The following is a 20,213-nucleotide window of genomic DNA, read 5'->3' on the forward strand; positions in this document are numbered from 1 at the left end:
CATAATAGTAATTTGCTGAGATGCTAACAATTTTTTGGCTACCATAGCTTCCATAATCGGTAAGTAATAAAAAAAATGATATAAGAAAGAGAAGGACAGTAGATGGCGCCATTCCAGCCTCGTTTTCTAGCGCCGTTGACTTTGCGATGTGGCCACTTCAGTCAGCGTCACAGATGAATAATTTATGAAACAATCTCCTGTATCTCGGCCTCAGCCAAGAACAAACCCTCTCTGGCTGATCACTGATTGAACCGCCAGCATGCAGTGGACACAGGTGACCCTCTCAAGGTCACCTCTAATGTGAGGCTGCTGTCATTTATAATTTATCAGATGTGACTGAAAAACGGGCTAAAGATCAGCACAAGTGTGACACAGCACTTTTACACCGGAGTCGACACTCTCCCTGTTCTTTTTTTTTTTTTAAAGGTCTACTGTTGGATGACTCCACCCCAAAAAAACACAAGCCCCGCCTCTCAGGCTGCAACAATGGATGTGTATAACATGATATAAATAGGTTAGCTTCCTGCTTTATTATCAGTTTATTTGACAGGGACAGTGTATATAAAAAAGGCTGTTAAAAGTTGTCTCCCTAAAACAACAGTAAACTGATTATGAAAAGAACAATGCATATATAAAACATTAGAAACTAAAATAAAGTAAAATTAATTCATATATATTCATTAAATCTTTTTTCTTTGTGTCTCAGTCACACTGACCTTGGATCAGAACACAAGCTACTTAACTTGTCTTATTGATTCTTCACCTCCATGAGTACTTGAGCTATCGATTCAGCGTCCTGACTTTGCTGACTAAGACGTGTTTAGCATTAACTTTTGGATTAAATAAAAAACAGTAAACCTGACCTGGCTTTTAAATAAGATACTAGAGAATTTTCTTTATGAATGAAACTTGAATTAAATGAATTCAGAAGAATTTAAGAATTAATTCTTAATTAATTGTCAAACTCAAACCTTTAATTCTTTGTTCATTTTTGGTGAGGTCCTGCCAATTCTCCCTGTCCTTTCTCTCATGTATAGAATAAAAATTCTGCCTAGCAACAGATGAGCAACTGATGAGACCGAATATGCAAAATTTTTGACCCTTTGTATTAAGTTGTGCTCCTGCTCCTCTAGAGCAGCTACACACAATAACAATAATCCTCTGTTTACTTAATAGCAAAACCACATTTGTTTACAATACAACACTCAACTTAACTCAAACTTTTAAGCATAATCTCAAATCTTACAACAAATGTATCATAGACTAACAATATGATATATTATTTATATCACATGGACAATAACATTAAAACAATTGTAGATTATTATATACTGTGAGAAGTAATAATTATTAAAACATTTGCTTCTATTATTAGTAGTATTATTAACTAGACTTTAATGAGTTTCAGGGTAAAGGAAAGAAATGGAAGAATCGGCCCTCGGGCACTATTTAGTTTACTACCATCTTTCTTGCACATTTAGTGGCTGAAATGGATGAGGTCATAAATATGAACATATTTTGCTCACTGTATTCATTTGGTTTTTAATACAGCACTTTAACAAAGAATAATCTCCTGGATAATATATTGACTGCTAATGTGCCACCTAACATGGATCAAGATACATAATGGTATCACATTTACCTTTGTCAACAGCTCTGTAACACAACATAATTTGATGCTTCGTACATTATTAGAAGCTTCACTAGTACAATGGTGATACTACATGTGATATTGACACGAACAAGGTCATCTTAACTACTCGAGACAGACCAATAGACCAAGTCCAATAAAAACCAGTTGCACCACACGAAAGGCTGGTATCAGGCTTCCAGTAAACAATCTGACCTGTGATTACTCATCCAGCCGCATGACCTAATCATAAACACAGATTGGAGAAGTAGAGTCTGCATTTACAAGAAATGGTCCGAGCAACAAGTTTATAGTATGAAATGAAAGGAAATGGTTCAGTTTATTTCAAACATTCTTAACAAACTTATTGAATTATATCATACATTTACATTTGCACAAATCAACCAAAAAGTAATACGAAATAAATAGCCATTATAAAATAAGACGTGCTTCTTCCTACTGCTTTTCGAATATGTGGACAATTTCAAATGTAAACATTTAGTGTACCTCACAGCATCTTTGTTAAGCATGTTCAGTAGCTAAACCATTACTATACATTGGCAATTGGCATTGACAATGGGAGGAATAAATACATGACTAAAAATTGATAGCATTGTATAATCAGTAAATAATTACAGTAACGTGCAAATCTACAATAATTAGACAATTAATACAGTAATAGATCAAATTGACGTACATGGAATGAGTGAGTAAATAAATAAGATACCCAAGGCAAATTTAAATAGGACATTGTGGTGTTCATCAAGTAATAATAAATGACTGAATTCTGGGATAAATAATACCAGACATTGTGGTATTAATTAAAAATATATTTATTTATTTATTTATTTATTCAGGGATTATTTATATAATACGCTCCAGTATTTATAAAATATTAATACATGAATGAATTCAGGGACAAATGATATCAGACACTGATATACCTTAAATAATAATGTGTGAATGAATTCAGTCATAAATGATATCAGACACTGTGGTATTCATGAAGTAATAATACATATATGAATGAATTCAAGGATAAATTATATCAGGCATTGTTGTATTCATGACATAATAATAACCAAATAAATTAAGGGATAAATGATATCAGACACAGTGGTATTCCTGAATTAATAACATATGAAATTCAGTGATAAATTATTATAATTATTATCTTACACTGTTGTATTCATTAAATAATAATATTTGAATGAATTCAGAGAATGATATCAAATTCTGTGGTATTCATTAAATAATAATGCATGAATGCATTCAGGGATGAAATGATATCAGACACTGTGGTATTTATTCAAAAATAATAAATGACTGAAATCATGGATAAATGATATCAGACGCTGCAGTATTCATCGAATAACAATGAATTTATTAATTCAGTGACAAATAATACTAGACAATGTGGTATTTATTAATTAGCACAGAAATAATTCAGTAAAAAATTATATCAGACTGTCAGCATTTTTCCTCCATGTACCTTGCAAACCTTGCTAATATAAGGACATTGTTTAAATTCCTCGTAAAAATAAATAAATAAAATAAATAAATAAAAAAATTAATTATAAATAAATAAAAAAATAAATTATAATAAATACATAAATAAATGAATAAATAAATTCCTTGTTCAAGTGTTTCCTTGAAGTGTTTTAAATGATGTTTTCTCTGTGGTCACATTTCTCCTGTGTTGTTGCAGTAGATGCACATACAGTATAGATAGCGTGTAATGTAGGTCAGTACGTAGACAGCTAGCACCAAACATGGTGATATTGCCTAATATAGAGCACGTGACACAGGTGTTTTTCCGTCCCTCCTCCCCTTTGGCCCTACGTAGGATGTAGGTGTTGGTGACGTCACGTGACTGCAGGTAAGGAAGCGTAGCAGCAACAGCAGACGTGTTTCGACAAACAGGGTGGACTTCCTCATTCTGTTTGTTTGACTCCTTTTGGAGCGCACACAGAGAAGACAAAGCCATTTTGTAAAAAGCTGCTCCAGAGTGTGGTTGATCGTTTCGTCCTTCATCTCGTCACACTTCAATAAGCCATGTGAGTGCTCTCATTTCATAGATTTAAACTTGCTGATTTATGCTGTTATTATCTGTCATATGTTGTCATTGTTGTGATTAATGTGAACCATATTGACGTTACCACAATAGAAAATCTAATTATGTTGATTATTGTGCTGATTATGTATTTATATAAACAACTCATTGCTAATGCAATCCGCTACTAACACTTGAAAAAAAATAGAAAATATTACGTATATGAATTATTGCTATATATTATGGTCTTTCTGAAGCCATACTGTAATTGCAGAAGTACGATGCCACATGAATTGCCACATGTTAAGTTAAAATAGTGTAATTTAATTGTTCTTTTATCATCACTTATACTGTGATGCATAATAATAAAATGTTATTAATACTTTTTTCAGATGAATTTTTAATAATTTCAAGTCGAGCCATTTTTTTGCTTTTTTGTTATAATGTGATGAATAAATATCTGTCAATAAATTGTACATAAGTTATTGATATAATTTAAATGAATAGTAATACATTAATTGTGTCATGTAACATGATGTGGTGGTGTATTAATTTTTCTTATGATTTTTCTTATTATGAGAAATATATTTATATATTATATTTTTTTTAAATATATTTTTTACCTCACATTATTTGAAAAATAACATCACACTGGTCATTTTGTTCACCCATAGAATTTACCTTTTACACATTTGGATCTTAATGAGGTTTTAAGTAGAGCTAAAATGTGCAAAAGCAAGAAGTTGGAGTGTGACAAAAATTATATACAAGAAAAAGTAATTTATTGAAAACAACAATTAAACAGCTGATCATAATTTAAGACCAAAACATTACAAAAAACTCTCCAAGCCGAAAAAGAACTTATTTCAGTTCAAAATATTCTTAATGTTTATTTTCTCACTCCGCCTTCCTGCTTTTTCATATTATAGCTCTGTATGTGTGTTATATATTGTTTATACATAATTAGAACGGGTTTAGCTTTAATGGAGAGCTAGACTTAAAGTAAAACTAACATGCTTTTGGTTTTCTTGGGGTTGCAGTTGCCACACCATGGAATCCCAGACTCCTCAGTTGATTTCGGTGGCACCCAACGACACGCGGCGTCTGCTCGAGGTGTACGTTAAACGCAGCCTCAGCCTCAACGAGGACTCTACGGGCATTAAGCGTCCTGAGCGCAATTTAAAATGGGTCACCATCCCCAAAAGACATCGAAGACACTCCAGCGACCCTTCTCTTCACTTGGCTGAAGGATTGGACGAAAAAGCGTTTCATGCACTCACACCCACCGAACCTCCAGACGAGCCAGAGACACAAGTGGACAACAAGCTACACAAGAAGTCCAAAAAGAACAAAAAACCCTCCTTGTGGAAGAACTTCATAGGCCTCTTCTCCAGGAGGAATACTGAGGACAAAGACGAGGAGCCGGAGGCTCCGTCAGACATTCCTGATGCATCTTCTGCCGACAACGGCTCCGCTGTCACCGCTTGTTTGCCTGCTGCATCTCCATCCAGCAGCCAAAGAAAGAAGTCCTCAAGGAGACGACCTATGAGAAGACGGTTCTCCAAGAGACGTCTCTCGATTAAACTCAGCAAGCGAGAGGAGCTCAACCCAGAAGACATCACCGGAGTAGAAGGTAGGATTAGATAACCCCATTGATGCCATCTTTTAGTTTGAATGTGTGTGGTACCTTTGCTAATATCTCTTTATTTCTTTGCAGCTGTTGTTAGCGTGGAAGGGACATACTCTTACTACGAGAAGGTGTCAGAGGAACTGGAAAAGATTCTCCATGAGGTCAAAGAAAAGGAGGAGGTCGTAACATTGTCAGACGGTAGGGTTATACACAGTACCTACAGTACACACACAATACATTTTCAGTGGATAGTTCATCGATACTGCTATATAAGCTGTACAGTGATTACTCTAAAGTACACTTTCTACAGTGTAGACCCTTGAGAAGATAAACAGGAATAAAATGGTTACTGAAATGTGAGTGGTGTCGTCTACTTCTGGAAGATACTATAAACTGGAGAAGCGTGGTTTGGAAAACTGACTGAACTTTATCTTCTTTTCCCTCCAGAGGAAGTCATCAACAGGATCATCGCCTTAACAAAGGAGCAGGGCGATGCCATCGATGACAAGGTCAGCGCTTGTGACACAAATTTGACTTTATTCATACAAATTTGACCCAACATTGTATTTTATTGTTTGTATTCACCGCTGTATATACCGCTTATCCTCACAAGGGTCGCGGGGGTTGCTGGAGCCTATCCCAGCTGTCTTCGGGCGAGAGGCCAGCCAATCAGGGCACATATAGACAAACAACCATTCACACTCACATTCATACCTATGGACAATTTGGAGTCGCTAATTAACCTAGCATGTTTTTGGAATGTGGGAGGAAACCGGAGTACCCGGAGAAAACCCACACATGTACGGACTTCACAGGTTTGAACCCAGGTCTCTTAGCTGTGAGGTCTGCGCACTAACCACTCGACCGCCGTGCAGCCTGTATTTTGCTATATCAGTCATAAATACATAGACATCCAGGTCAAACACAACAGTCCTATCATAAATGAGGTCTTATGATCCTAATGTCATTAAAGTACAAACTCCAACATGAGCGTCAACCATCCTGGACTAGATATGAATCCAAAAAGGGCAACCAACTAGACTCTTGATTGGTGGGAAGATATCAGGTTACTTCAGTGGGACATGATTTTGTCTTTTTCTTGTAATAAGATAAAAGATCATGAAACATTAGATGACCTCCTTTGTTGCCTTTTGTTTACTGTGTGGCCTTCATTGACAGGGTTACACGGTTGTGTTGCGATGATGTCGCTAGCGCCAGAAAATTCCTGCGGCAATCTTAACTGTCTCGTATTGTTCATGTGGTGAAACATAGCAGCAGTTTTATCAGAACCCAACCACTGATTTTTAAGAATTTTCTTTTTGGAAACCTTTTTGGTTTGTGTCATAAGAAATGTGAGACACTATCTCTTGTTTTTAAACATTACACATGTACACGTGTGCGCTTTATAACACGCATGGGCTATCAAAAACTATTTATGATGTGTCCTGGGTTCCAAGTTAAGCAAAGTTACGATGCCATCTAGTTGTAATGACAAGCTACACAGACGGTCCCATTGTAATGTGTTTGTGAGAGAAGGCGAAAACTCCAAAAAATATATACCGTATTTTCTGGACTATAAGTCGTTCCGAAATATAAGTCGCACTAGGCCAAAAATGCATAATTAGGTAGAAAAAAAAACATACATAAGTGACACTGGAGTACAAGTCGCATTTTTTGCGGGTAATTTAAACCTTAAAAAACCTTAAACTGTATTATGGAAAGCAGGAAGTGAACAAATGTAACAGTTACTGATTGTAAAAGTACCAGATGGAGGGGTAGGATTTAATAAGCTTTGCTTCTTCTTACTCCTTTTGGACATGTGGAACTGTGAACTGATTATGTGATGCATTTAATTGTAATCTGATGCATGTTCAAATGAAATTAAACCATTACAATTACCATTTATTTTACAAACTACTTGACCAAAACAATAAAGTATAGAGAACAGGCTGAATAGGTGTAAGCTATGCTAACACAATGGTTATTCAGCTACACAAAAAATAAACATAAACAGAAAAATGTCCAGTGTTTATGTAACATAAACAGTTTTGTTTAAGTTGCTCTGGAGTATAAGTCGCAGGAACAGCCAACCTATGAAAAAAAAGTGTGACTTATAGTCCGGAAAATATGGTATCTGTGGTGGTCCAGATTTATTTGTGGCGGGCCTCCACAAATTAATGAATACATTTGAAACACTGCACTAAATAGGAACTGAACACTGGCTAGTTTGCATAGAAAATGAATGGTTTCTGTCTTTATATTACTCATATATTGAGTATTAAATGTATTTTTTTCACCTCCAGATAAAAGACAATACCACATTGAGTAACTTCTTCCAAGGGATGTCCTATTCGTCCTTCCAAAAGTTGGCAGATGCCTACCTGGAGAACGAGGCCTCACCCACTTTGGCCCCGCCGTCTGTTTTACCAACGGCGCCGGAACTTGTCAAGCTGGCCTTCACACTGGATTTCACGGCTCGTATCGCTGGACTCTCTCGGCAAAACATCGGACACATCACAGGCCTCGGGAACCGTTACCTACAAGACCGATTTGAATACAAACAGGTGAGACCATTTTGATGATTGACTGGCGGCCAGTTGTAGACGCACTCAAAAACGGTATAGAAAATAGATGGTCGGATTTGCTTGGATTTTTCTGGCCTAGATTGACTCACTATTATTTGTTTTTGCAGGCATGCTCGGATCATCCCTGCTGACGGAGACGGATATGCAAGTGAGAAACATTTCCACCAAAGCAACTTCTGTGTGCGTTTCTTCGTTGTCATACACACTAAGCTAAGGACGTGAATCATTTCCAGTTTGACTCGTTTGTGTTTGTACGAGCATCATTTGCTGACGGCGTCACTTTGAAACCAATCATTTCTATCGTAGCTGGTTCTACTATGGAAACTAAATGTCATATTTTATATGTATTATGTACTCTGTGCAATACCTACAATCCTGCGATTTCAATACAACCAAAGTAAGCTAAGATAAATGTGATCTATTTTGTTTGTCATGTATGTAAATGTATTCATGCTGCAAATAAAATATTTAATCAACAAGCTTGCATGGCAGTTTTTGGATAGCACTCAGGAGAAAAATGGAACTAACAAGGTTTGTTTTGTACAAAAGTATAAGAAGAGAAGGGGAAATTCATGCATCACAAACGTGGCACAAAACACCCACAGCAGCGGCAATCATCCCACTTGGCATGTCAAAACCTTTTTCCGGCCCTCCCAAAGAGCCTGCATTATGTAATATCGTGCCCGGAACTTCTTGCCGCACCCCATTTAGGCCCATGCTAGCGTGTAATTATGGGATGGAATGTGGCATTCTGCAGTTATGGATCTCACCTGAGGAACAGGTTCCCCCTGCAGGTAGGCTCAACATACTTTCTGCATGGAACCACATACAGTCATGTTGTCATTATTTCTTATAACTGTAATATATTTGTTATTTGACATTTCTAATAAATTTGTGGGATTTGTGATGGTTAAACTTTTGGGTTTCTTAACAGCACCACCATGTGGTGTGCATGGGAGAAAAATAATAGCGTAAGGAACACAATAATGGTGCATATTTTTTATACATTTGTGTGCAGCAGTGAAGGAGTAGAAGAGTCACACCATGTGGTGTTTTTCATTCTTCCATCCGTTTGTCGCGGGACCATGGGGTGTTTTTTTTTTTTAATGTAATTAAACACTCAAGTCTGACAAAATACTTTTTATTTCTAAGTATTGTCAGTTTAAAATTAATATTGCATTATTGGAATGTATTTATGTATTGACAGGTCAACCTTGCAAAAGAGATCTCAACCTCAATGGGTTTTCTACCTGGTTAGGTTAAATAAAATTAGTAGTTGCAAGCACACACGTGCTTTCTAATGCTGTTATTGTTGACGGAAGTAGCGATACTTCATATCGATGTACGGTCTGAAATCAATGTTCCCAGGAAATAACTTACGGGAATGTTTAAAATGATCAAAATACAGCAAAATACTATAAGTATTAAATATTATTATGACTGTACCTGTTAGTACTTGGTCACAGCAGGTATATAAAATGATAAAACGTTGTTTTTATTAGAGGGCTTTATAGTCAAAATAGGTGTGTCCCATGATGTTCATATGTAGCTCCCTTATGCTAACTGTTTTTCCCTCTTTGGAATGTACAGAAACTTACATAAGAATAATGAATGATGGGGAAGTGCGCTTTTTCTTTAAATTGTAATGTTTCACTTTCACACAGTTTCCCATAAAAGCAAAGTGAACCAGGAAGTGCAAGAGGCGGAAAAAGGCATGACATCAATATGTGGTTCAGCTATCCAACATGAAGCAACAACCAGTTCATTTGTTACCTAACAAAGTGAATCATAATGATGCATGTAGTGTCTGCTGTATCATCACTATTTTATTTTTCTGTAAATCTGGGCTTTCTTATGTATGCACTAATACGTGGTGTTAGATACTGATGATACTCAGATTTGAATATTTATGCTGACACACAACTGTTTTTTTCCCACAGAAAACACATCTCATTCACCATGTGGCGGTGAGATCAACACAGGACTGCCTGGCCGACCAAAATTACCCGAAGAGCGCAGCAATGGCTCATCCAAGAGGTCACAAAAGACCCCACAATAACATCCCAACACATCAGTTAAGGTCAGTGTTCATGTCTCCAGCATAAGAAAGACACTGGGCAAAAACAAAAATCATTGCCGAACAAAAAGAACACTAAGGCTCATCTCAACTTTGAAAAAAACAGCATTTTTATAAATACAAGACCTGATCTAAATCTTAAGACCAGTTGAAAAACAAGTAGGGTTTACTTTTTTGCATATTTGGATCTAAATGAGTTTTTTATGTAAAGCTACAATACGTAAAAGCAACAAGGGGGAGTGTGACAAAAAGCACTTTGAAAAAGTAATTTATTGAAAATGATGGGTTTTTTTTTTGCAAACAAATTGAGTACGGTGCTTGGACAATTGTGAGAATATTTTGAAAAAAGGAGCCGTTTTCCAAATTATATATTAAATATGTATATATACATAGGGTGAGGAGGGCTGCACAGCTAGGAGACCCAAGTTCAATCCCACCCTCAGCCATCTCAGTGTGGAGTTTGCATGTTCTCCCCGTGCATACGTGGGTTTTCTCCGGGTACTCCGGTTTCCTCCCACATTCCAAAAACATGCTAGGTTAATTGGCGACTCCAAATTGTCCATAGGTATGAATGTGAGTGTGAATGGTTGTTTGTCTATATGTGCCCTGTGATTGGCCGGCGACCAGTCCAGGGTGTACCCCGCCTCTCGCCCGAAGACAGCTGGGATAGGCTCCAGCACGCCCGCGACCCTCTTGAGGATAAGTGGTAGAAAATGAATGAATGAATGTACTCTATTCAATTACAAAACAGCATGATTAATATCATTTTGAACAACCGTGACAGAGTGAAGCCCCGAAATTTGAACCACGTGTCTTGAGACTGTACAATATTGTCAAAAAAATGAAAGTCGTAAATCACTAAATCATTCGATGATCTTGAAATATAATAATGATCGTGTATTTACTTTGTATGAGATAGATGCCAAACTTTACAGTATCTCTACCTGGTTTTCAATTCTTCTCTGCTCTAGGTATTGCACATTATTTTAATTGATGGTTGTAACATATAACTGGCAAGGAGCGATTGTTTTAGTCATTTTATGACTCAGCCAGGTTGTGTAGGTAGGATATGGACCGGTAGTACAACAGTGAGGGCAGTGTCGGATATGTAGTAATTTAAGGTTAGGATTTCCTAATAACATCTTCCTCAATCCAGCTTATTTTTGGCACCTTTAAGGACTTGGTAACATGAAGCAATACTTAAATCATGAACTCCATATTGCATATAGTATATTACTATTGTACACATTTTATGCATTGTTGCAAAGGAGAAAAATGGACTCACCCATAAAAACACTTGATTCTCTAAATCATTGTGATTTAGAGTTGCCGAATGCATTGCATTTTTTTATTTTTATTTTTTGTAATTTCAGTGTCAAAATTACAGGCATCTTGTATTTAAAAAATGTGTAATTACATATCCCGTCTTGTCAAAGCAACTTCCTGCTGGAAAAGCTTCCATTTTATTATGACAGTACCCTCTGCTAGATTGATGGTGGTAGTACTTTTAGTCCTACAGATAGCACCCTTTTAAAAAATATTATTATTCAAAAATAGAATATATCCAAAAATATTCAGGGGCTAAAAATGCAGTCAGTCGGGCAAATTTATTTGGCAGTGTGGGGGGGGGAAAAAAAAGGACAAAAACAATATATTCTGTGTAAACCTTTTACCTTTTTATTGCTTTTTAGAAACAAAGGCAGATTAATCAAAGAGTCCAAAGCCCATATCTTCATCAGACTCTTCAGATTCTTCTTTCTTCTCCTCCTTTTTCTCTTCCGCTGAAAAAGACAAAGTAAAGTCAGATGGAAGTAGGAAAATGATATCCTCAATTCAATGTGATTGTGTAACAATATGAAAACATACATGACAGACAGTTAGCATTATGCATACCTGCAGCAGGCGCAGCCCCTGCACTCGCAGCAGCGCCTGATGGAGCAGGAGCAGCCACAGTGCCACCTGCTGGTACGGAGGCTAACTTAGAGAGGCCTGCAGGGAGACAGCAAACGATTAACGATTTGTGTTGCGACACCCCAACATCTGAATGCGTTACTGCGAACAGCATTAACCTGAGTTCATCACTTCATTGATGTTTTTCCCTTCCAGCTCACTAATAACCTGTAGAGAAATACAACCCAAGTTACAAACATTCCAGAAGGGTTTACTTAAAATCATTAACACAATGCCGCTGCTACCTTGTTTAAGCGTTCATCATCAGCCTCAATCCCAACGCTGCCTAAAATGGCCTTGATGTCCTTGGCCGAGGGGCTGGTGTTCCCACCAAGCACAGCGAGCAGGTAAGCGGCCACGTAACGCATTCTGTGGACAAAAAGGCGAGGCGCAAAGAACAGAACGAGCACTTAAACACAGAATATTCCAGTTGTTTATAATCCAAATTATAAAGACTAAACTGAGTACTGATGTCAGACGTCCACTTGCAATATCATAAAATCCACCTCCGCTCACAATATATAAATTAATACAAATAGACATTTCTGTTGATTCTGTTCTTTTAAACCACTACTGGTAACATCTGCTATTTTATCTTATATTTTTGGTTGGAAAAAAAGTGCAGCCTTCCAGCAGCTTTAAGTGTTATATTTCTTCCTTTTGTGGCACATTTTTAATAAGACTTACTGATCATCTAAAAAGGTATCATTACACACACACACACACACACACACACACACGTATGGCTGTTGGAAAAGCAGACAACTTATTTTCCATAAATTCACGCCAAAAGTTACATGCAGATTAAAAAAAAGATGGCTGTGGGGGGATTTCGCCTACGTCAGTCAGCCTGCAGTAATTTTAATGGCCACTAGGAGTGGTAAAGAGTGCTGTGCCTATCAAATACCGACAAGAAAGACGAGGTAATCACGCATGCGCATCATAATTAGCAATGTTGTACTTAGTTAGCTTAGCTTGGCTAACGTTAGCAGTCGGCTTCAAACAGCAATGCCGTCAAGTGGAACGTCAAGTAAACCACAGAAGAACATTTCGTTGTCTGGAACAGAAGTGGCCATAACTCGGTTGCGGAAAATTGAGAAATGTCAACATTTGTTCGGTAAGTACAACGCCATGGCAGCAGCCTGTCGTTCCAGTTCTTCCAACACGAACCTTCTTCGGGCCGGTAAGCCTTTTATCCAGCTATCATTACGTGCAATCGCAGGCGGCATGTGCTACATGTAACTATTAACGTGTCACTAGCAGGCGTATACAAGACAAATATTTCCCATTTTGACTTACTTTAAGTCTAAACAGACACGAAACGTCGGTCACGCTCGAAAATCCGACAGAGAGCGAGAGAGAGAGAGAAGGATGGGACTTCCGGAAATATGTAAGGGTGGAAGGCTTCGTTCTGATTGGTTCGGATAGATGACAGTCATTACGTCATCTTGACAGTTACACCAAGGAGAGTATACAATAGGATAGGCGATCGGCAAGATCGTTTCCGTATTATGGGCGTGTTTGGCCGACAGTCAGTTATGATGATGATATAGATTATAGTCTTTCAAATGTATTAATAATGCCATTACTGATTTTTTTTTTGACATTTCATTAGGTAAACCTGCACGATGTAACGTGGAGCCATTCATTGTATTAAGTGTATTTCACTTAATTGTGCTGGAGGTCACATTTTCTAAAAGGTAAGTGGGTGAGAGACTTATTCTTCAATGTTCATACAGTGTTCTTATTTTGTCTATAATGTCAATACAACAAAGTGATCAAAATGTCACGTCCACGCTGGATTTGGCCCATGAGCCACCAGTTGGCAAGCTACAATCCACTGACATCCGATATGAGAGCGATATGAAAAGATTTTGCAGTCACAAAGAGAAATAAAACTTAGTTTGGACATTTTCCGAGACGTATTCATTCAACAATATGTTTATTATTGTGGTTATACTGGTTCCTTCCATTAAAAAAACATTATACATCCATTAAAACCCACAAAAGTTTAATGTTATTAAGCACATTTTTATGACAACCAGACTTAAAGCTCATACAGTATGTACATTGTCTTTGTTCGTTATTAAACTCATTAACTATTAAATATAAATAAATATATTTACTGTTGCTTGAATTGTACAACTAGAGTTCAACCAGCCCCTCTTGTCTCTCCTGAGCAAGGAGCGAATCAAATAGAAAGACCACCGAGTCGGACACAAACTCCGCAATCTTCCCCACATTGGTGACATACCATATTTTATACGCACACTCGGCCAGCAGCACAAAGACGAAAACAATCAGGAAGCCAAAGAAAAAGCGATCGATGTAGTAGTTCGCCTTCTCTCTGGAGCTCCACTGTTCCCACGGACGGGCACGGCGGTCTTCAATGTATTTACTGAAATGCAACATGGCCGCTTCTTCTTCGTCCATTTCGGACTCTGGAGCCTCCACTTCCTGGGCCCCTCTGGCTTCATTTGTGTCAGCCATCGTGTCAGCCCTTAATGATGTCAATATCTTTTACTTGAGTTTGTTCAGGTTGGATATTAAAGAATACACAAATGATCCTACCTCAGAGTAGATACGACACTCTTAAAACGCAGTTACTCGGCTTTATGTCCTGTGGCCTGCCTTCAGTGGCAGTAGGAGCGTGTTGGAGAACAAATGGCAGGAGGGTAATGCAGCACCTCACTCACTAAGACGGGGGCTGAGGATTAGAACACACTCAGCACTTTTTCAAAATCCTTCAACAAGGATGAAGCTGGCAGATGGTAAAATAAGCACCGATGTCATTCACTTTTGTATGGCGAATACTCGAATGAACAACATAATGAACAATATTGAGTCAAATGTGTTCATTATTTTTAAGGTTTTTTTTTTCGTCAGTTTTAACATCAAGAAAAACAACCCTACGGTGAAAGTAGTGCTGCAGCTATCGAATATTTTAGTCATCGAGTATTGTACAGAAATTTTTGGCTTTTCGTCTTTTGATCGAGTAACCTGAAAAAAATATTTTTGCTTGCTTAAAGAGCAACAATACATTTACCAACCAATTGGTTAATTTTTTTTAGATAATCAACAGTTTTATTTGTTAAATTGTGCATAGTATAACTATATATACTATATGCAATTTTACTGCACGCAGAAGACAGTTCTTGAGGGAGTCCAACTGGTGTGAATGAAGCAGACAAAGAAATATTCAATTGAAATGAAATGGTATTTTTTTAAAGGGCTAAGTGGAAGAAAATATAACACTACAACAATTCAACAGTCAGTCAAAAACACTTCATTAATAAACAGAAACCACAGCTTTTACTTACTGTAAGTTGCTGGGTGTGAGGTTTTTTTTGTGGGGAAAAGGAAACAAAATTATATTGGCTTTGGGTGCCAAACAAAAAAAAGGCCTGTAGAGGCCAGAAAACTTTAATCAATATTTAATATTGTCAAAAAGTTTTGAATGATTCACATGTCATCTCAATATGGCAATAAAGATCATTGTACGATTCATTCATATTTCGGTTCAATAGCGTTTCAACCAGATTACATCGCATCCATTATACACGGTGCATGTTCTACTACTAGTTAGCGTTGAGTTTAGCAACCATTAAAGATACAATACACAGAGACAATTATTTCAAAATACATCAGCTGAAATCAACCAACACAACACAATCAAAACTTAAGCCAATGACACCGTTAGCCATTTAGTCGCATAATAATAAATTAACAAACAAAAAATCGGCCCTCTTTTAACACCTCTGAGCTAAAACCTGCTACTGGTGAACCATGAACTCCAACCATCAGCGAAAAGACACAACTAAATGATGATCGTTGCAAAGACAGAACGTTTGATGCAGCTCTTGTGTTGGAAACCGGAACGACTGACTCACTTGGACGTGATGCTTTTGTGGCTTCGCTCAAATGCATCAGAACCTTTTTAGCATCCCCTGCTGCAGCCATTGAAACGTGTGATCAAGTAGCCACATCCTGTCATTACGTCTAATGGCAAAATTACTGCTAATAGACGCACGCCACGTCTTGATAAAGTTCCGTTTGGTGATAATATTCCCAATTACTGGTATTGGTGGCAAAACTATATCTATTTCTAATGAGAACAAATACAAAAGCTATGTAGGAAATTCTGCCTCTACCATGATACCAATGTTCAGTGTTTTTTTTTCACACTGTCCAAGAAGTACTAATTTATCAATGTCCTTATGATTGTGGTTACATTTTTTTTTTTATTTTGCAGTGCGCTAATATTATCTGCATGAAGGCAGCATGTTTTTCATAAAACTGTGCAGATGCATGTGTAATACAATTCAACATGTATCAAGTGAAAAATCAATGACTTTGAAACATTAATACAGACTGATGGGAACAGAATAGTTCCCCAAAGTGCAGGCAGAGTGAAGAGAATACGTTTGGTAAAACATAATGTACGACTGGCTTAAAAATAGTTTCCCCCTCACTGAATCCACATAATCAATAAATGGGCTAGCATTCGAGAAGACTGCAGGTCCTCGTCTGAAACAGTTCAAATACATTGTGTTCCACTTTGGGTTCCATTTTCAGAAAGTTGAGGACCAAAGACTGGACTTGTACCTTTACAGTTATTCTTATTTTGTCTATAATGTCAACCTAAGTCTTAGTTATACCGTAAAATCGTAAAACCAAATGTTGGTCATAACTAAAGTCATAAATGAAAACACTAAGGCTAGTCAGAAATCATGACAAAGAGATGACAGGACGGCTCGACTGTTTTTAAACATCAAAGATCCTCTAAATGACAGGAAGCTCTCCTGCTTATAGGAAACTGCTGCAGAAACTGAAAAACAAAGTCTTTCATGGGCTGAATTTGGCCCACAGGCCTCCAGTTGAATATCTTTTGGTCTAAAAAAAAAAGGCTATGATGAACGGCTTCATTTGGCGCCATCTACAGGATCACCCTGCATGCCTTGCGGCAAGTCCACTTTCTCAGCCGGCATGCTGCAAGGATATGGGCTGGGTTCCATTGTTTTACAAGACATGCACCTCCGCGTGATCTCCAGCAACGTGACCCGAAAGCGCTTTATCCGAAACGCATAGACCAGCGGGTTGAGTGCCGAGTTGACATGGGACATGAAAATGCCCACGTAGACGGCCAGCTTAGGAATGGAAGAGTCCGAGTAGAAGAATTCCACGCAGTTCATAATATGCAGCGGCAGCCAGCACACTGCAAAAAGGAGCACCACCAAAGCCAAGGATTTGGCCAGCTTCAACTCTTTCCTGTAGTAGCGCTCACCATCCGAGGTGGCCTCGGCACGCCGGTTGAGCTGCCGCCGGATCACTCTGAAGATCTCCCCGTAGAGCGCGATCATGACAACCAGGGGCGCCACCACCCAGCCGAAGAAGTTGAAGTAGACCATGTAGTCCATAGTCATTACGGTGGTGAACTTGCAAACCATGTAGTCGGAGAGGCTGAGGTTCCCCAGAACATGGCGGTTGTTCCAACCAACCATGGGAACCAGGCCGGTGAGGAAGGAGATGATCCAACACAGACACACAGCCAGGTAGGCCCTCTTCTGGGTCACAATAGTGCTGTACCTGCAGGGGAGGATTCAATTACCATGAATACACACATGGTAATGGTTGGTAATGGTTTAATTTCATTTGAACATGCATCAGATTACAATTGAATGCATCACATAATCAGTTCACAGTTCCACATGTCCAAAAGGAGTAGGAAGAAGCAAAGCTTATTAAATCCTACCCCTCCATCTGGTACTTTTACAATCAGTAATTGTTACATTTGTTCACTTCCTGCTTTCCTAATGTGGTTTAAGGTTTTTGTTTGTTTTGTTTTGTTTTTAAAAAAAAAAATCTAAATAAAACAGTATGAAATCTGAATAAATGTAAAAAAGTAGCTTCTGCGTGAGCTATTCCTTCAGCAAACTCTGCCCATGTCAGTTATTTGGGCAGACATTTTCATTTTCTTAAAAGCTTCCAATGAACCGTCCATTGATTTGCATTAAAGCAGCCAAGGATATATGGTGCTATGTACGACATAAACAGGAAGAACTGCCTCCTCCTGATCTCAGCTGAATCAGCTGATGTTTGCTTTTGTGATGTGAAATAACTCTCCATCACGCCAGTCAAGGATCCTCTATATTACAGGACACGCGCCAGCAAATACAAATAGACGGTGTAGACGTTGAAATTAATACATTTCTGGGGATCACAATAGATGAAAATATGAGCTGGAAACCTCATATTACAAATATACAACATAAGGTGGCCAGAAATATTTCAACATTGAACAAAGCAAAATTTGTTCTCAATCAGAAATCACTCCACACTCTTTATTGCTCTCTGGTTCTACCATATCTTACTTATTGTGTGGAAAATATGGAGTAATAACTATAAAAGCAATCTTCACTCGCTAAATGTACTGCAAAAAAGGCCAGTAAGGATAATTCATAATGCCGCCTACAGAGAACATACTAACTCCTTTTAAAAAAAATTAAAAATGAATAAAATAATTTTTAAAAATTAAAAAACTATATTAGGAAAATAGATTAAAAAATAAAAATTAATTAAATAAAGTTAAAAAAAATAATTATATTATGAAAGCAGGAAGTGAACAAATGTAACAGTCACTGATTGTAAAAGTACCAGATGGAGGAGTAGGATTTAATAAGCTTTGCTTCTTCCTACTCCTTTTGGGCATGTGGAACTGTGAACTGATTATGTGATGCATTCAAGTGTAATCTAATGCATGTTCAAATGAAATAAAACCATTACCATTACCATTACAGGAAGGTGTTGCAATTCGCAAGGACCTACTGCTATAAAGCTAGCACACTCTTATTAAAGATCTACTGAACAAATAGTGGTGCTCTGCTGTTTTTGAGGATCTACTAGATAAAATGCTAGTCAGAAATCCTCCATATAATATTAGCTGTTTTTCAGAACAAATACTGTTTTGAAAGCTATACCACAACTACAATAATCAAAGATCCTCTAAATGCATTTTTACTTCCTAACCCAGATAGGCCCCAATGCCGTAACATTACAAGCTCACCTGGTGGGGATCTTGACCCTCAGGTAGCGGTCAACGGCGATGGCGAGCAGTGACAGGATGGAGCTCTGCGTGATGATGACAAGCAGGCAGGAGAGAAAGAGGCAGGTATAGAACTGAGTGTTTATACCCAAACTTATAGTGACGGCTAGTGGGATCACCAGCACCCCCACAGCAATGTCAGCCACCGCCAGCGACACGATGAAGCAAAAAGTAGTATCACGCAGGGTCCGGTTAACGCAAACCACTAACACCACCAACACGTTGCCCAGCACGGAGGCCAATGCAATGGCCGCTTCTATGGAGATGTACAGCGTGTCTGCATGCTCCCGTACCGTCACAGCAGGGGAGGAAGACATTTTTAACCATTCACCGACTCGCTCTCTTACCCCTGAAACTAAACAAATGGATGAAACTTCTTGCTTCCAATCTGTTGCTGCAAAGAAACTTCTTCCATTATGTCCTCTCAGATGTCACATCTTTCCATGTCGAATCCTCAGAAGCTGCTCAGGTTCTGCAAAAGACTGAGAGCATCTCTGAGAAGCCTCACTCACTCTCTAGCCGCTGAAGTCAGTGAAACGCAGTCCAGTGATGGAGGGGAGGGACTTTGTTTTTCTGCAGTAGTAGTTAACTCTGTGTGTGTGTGTGTGTGTGTGTGTGTGTGTGTGTGTGTGTGTGTGTGTGTGTGTGTGTGTGTGTTTTCCAAGGAGCTGTGGTCTCAGTGTAATTACAGGAAGGATGCTTTTGGCAGAGGTTTCAAACATAACCAACTTTAATTGGAGGTGGATGCATTAGCGCTAATTACACATCACTCTAAGTATACTAGATTGACAGAGAAAAGTAGATTTTCATTTATCAATATTGAAAAGAAATGGTTCAAAATCATACGCAGTACTGTTTTGTGGTTGACTATGATCTGCTATTCATCGAAAAATATGGATATTAAGCAAATTTTACATGTTTTTGCCCGAAATTAAGCTTTTTTTTAGCATAAAAAATGACTTAATGTAAAGGACGTTGATTAAATGTAGTCTACACTGACTACAGGTGTCACTAGTTACTCGCTGTCAACAACAATTATTAATAAAATAATAATAATAATACATTTTATTTGTATAGCGCTTTTCAAAATACTCAAAGACACTTTACAGAAGAATGGAGTTGAATAAAAACAAGTAAACAGAGTAAAAGATACATTAAAATACAACATTCATTCGTTAATACACAG

The 20,213-nt window shown here is 37.9% G+C and overlaps 4 protein-coding genes across 4 annotated transcripts in view; 2 read left to right on the top strand and 2 right to left on the bottom strand.

Annotated features, from left to right (window-relative positions):
* Positions 1–3,159: 3,159 nt before the first annotated feature.
* On the top strand, positions 3,160–8,310 carry LOC131105973 (uncharacterized). The gene is made up of 6 exons (XM_058054566.1): positions 3,160–3,687; positions 4,724–5,316; positions 5,401–5,511; positions 5,761–5,822; positions 7,617–7,877; positions 8,006–8,310. The coding sequence occupies exons 2-6, from the start codon at positions 4,734–4,736 to the stop codon at positions 8,027–8,029; spliced, it is 1,041 nt and encodes a 346-aa protein (XP_057910549.1). The 5' UTR covers positions 3,160–3,687; positions 4,724–4,733; the 3' UTR covers positions 8,030–8,310.
* A 3,319-nt stretch (positions 8,311–11,629) lies between these two features.
* Positions 11,630–13,348, bottom strand: rplp2 (ribosomal protein, large P2). The gene is made up of 5 exons (XM_058054567.1): positions 13,225–13,348; positions 12,171–12,294; positions 12,045–12,093; positions 11,869–11,964; positions 11,630–11,756 (listed from the first exon to the last, which is right to left on the bottom strand). Exons 2-5 carry the CDS (start codon positions 12,291–12,293, stop codon positions 11,680–11,682), a joined length of 345 nt encoding a protein of 114 aa, XP_057910550.1. The 5' UTR covers position 12,294; positions 13,225–13,348; the 3' UTR covers positions 11,630–11,679.
* Positions 12,899–20,213, top strand: part of LOC131105971 (tubby-related protein 1-like) — a 32,905-nt gene continuing 25,590 nt past the window's right edge. The window contains exons 1-2 of the mRNA XM_058054557.1: positions 12,899–13,042; positions 13,541–13,625. The gene's annotated coding sequence lies outside the window, so the exon portion shown is untranslated. The remainder of the gene's footprint in view (positions 13,043–13,540; positions 13,626–20,213) is intronic.
* On the bottom strand, positions 16,828–19,621 carry LOC131105975 (adenosine receptor A1-like). The gene is made up of 2 exons (XM_058054568.1): positions 18,989–19,621; positions 16,828–17,511 (listed from the first exon to the last, which is right to left on the bottom strand). Exons 1-2 carry the CDS (start codon positions 19,342–19,344, stop codon positions 16,848–16,850), a joined length of 1,020 nt encoding a protein of 339 aa, XP_057910551.1. The 5' UTR covers positions 19,345–19,621; the 3' UTR covers positions 16,828–16,847.

Source organism: Doryrhamphus excisus, chromosome 18 (genome assembly GCF_030265055.1).
Source record: "Doryrhamphus excisus isolate RoL2022-K1 chromosome 18, RoL_Dexc_1.0, whole genome shotgun sequence".
NCBI classification, from domain to species: Eukaryota; Metazoa; Chordata; class Actinopteri; order Syngnathiformes; family Syngnathidae; genus Doryrhamphus; species Doryrhamphus excisus.

What these genes read in the sequence shown, in the direction of transcription:
- LOC131105973 (XM_058054566.1), top strand. Translation starts at nt 4,734, where the DNA reads ATGGAATCCCAGACTCCTCAGTTGATTTCGGTGGCACCCAACGACACG. An exon ending in AGACATCACCGGAGTAGAAG is followed by an intron (nt 5,317 to 5,400) that starts GTAGGATTAGAT and finishes ATTTCTTTGCAG; the next exon opens with CTGTTGTTAGCGTGGAAGGG. An exon ending in ACCGATTTGAATACAAACAG is followed by an intron (nt 7,878 to 8,005) that starts GTGAGACCATTT and finishes TTGTTTTTGCAG; the next exon opens with GCATGCTCGGATCATCCCTG.
- rplp2 (XM_058054567.1), bottom strand. Translation starts at nt 12,293, where the DNA reads ATGCGTTACGTGGCCGCTTACCTGCTCGCTGTGCTTGGTGGGAACACC. An exon ending in CAATGAAGTGATGAACTCAG is followed by an intron (nt 11,965 to 12,044) that starts GTTAATGCTGTT and finishes GTCTCCCTGCAG; the next exon opens with GCCTCTCTAAGTTAGCCTCC. An exon ending in AGGGGCTGCGCCTGCTGCAG is followed by an intron (nt 11,757 to 11,868) that starts GTATGCATAATG and finishes TGTCTTTTTCAG; the next exon opens with CGGAAGAGAAAAAGGAGGAG.
- LOC131105975 (XM_058054568.1), bottom strand. Translation starts at nt 19,344, where the DNA reads ATGTCTTCCTCCCCTGCTGTGACGGTACGGGAGCATGCAGACACGCTG. An exon ending in AGGGTCAAGATCCCCACCAG is followed by an intron (nt 17,512 to 18,988) that starts GTGAGCTTGTAA and finishes CCTCCCCTGCAG; the next exon opens with GTACAGCACTATTGTGACCC.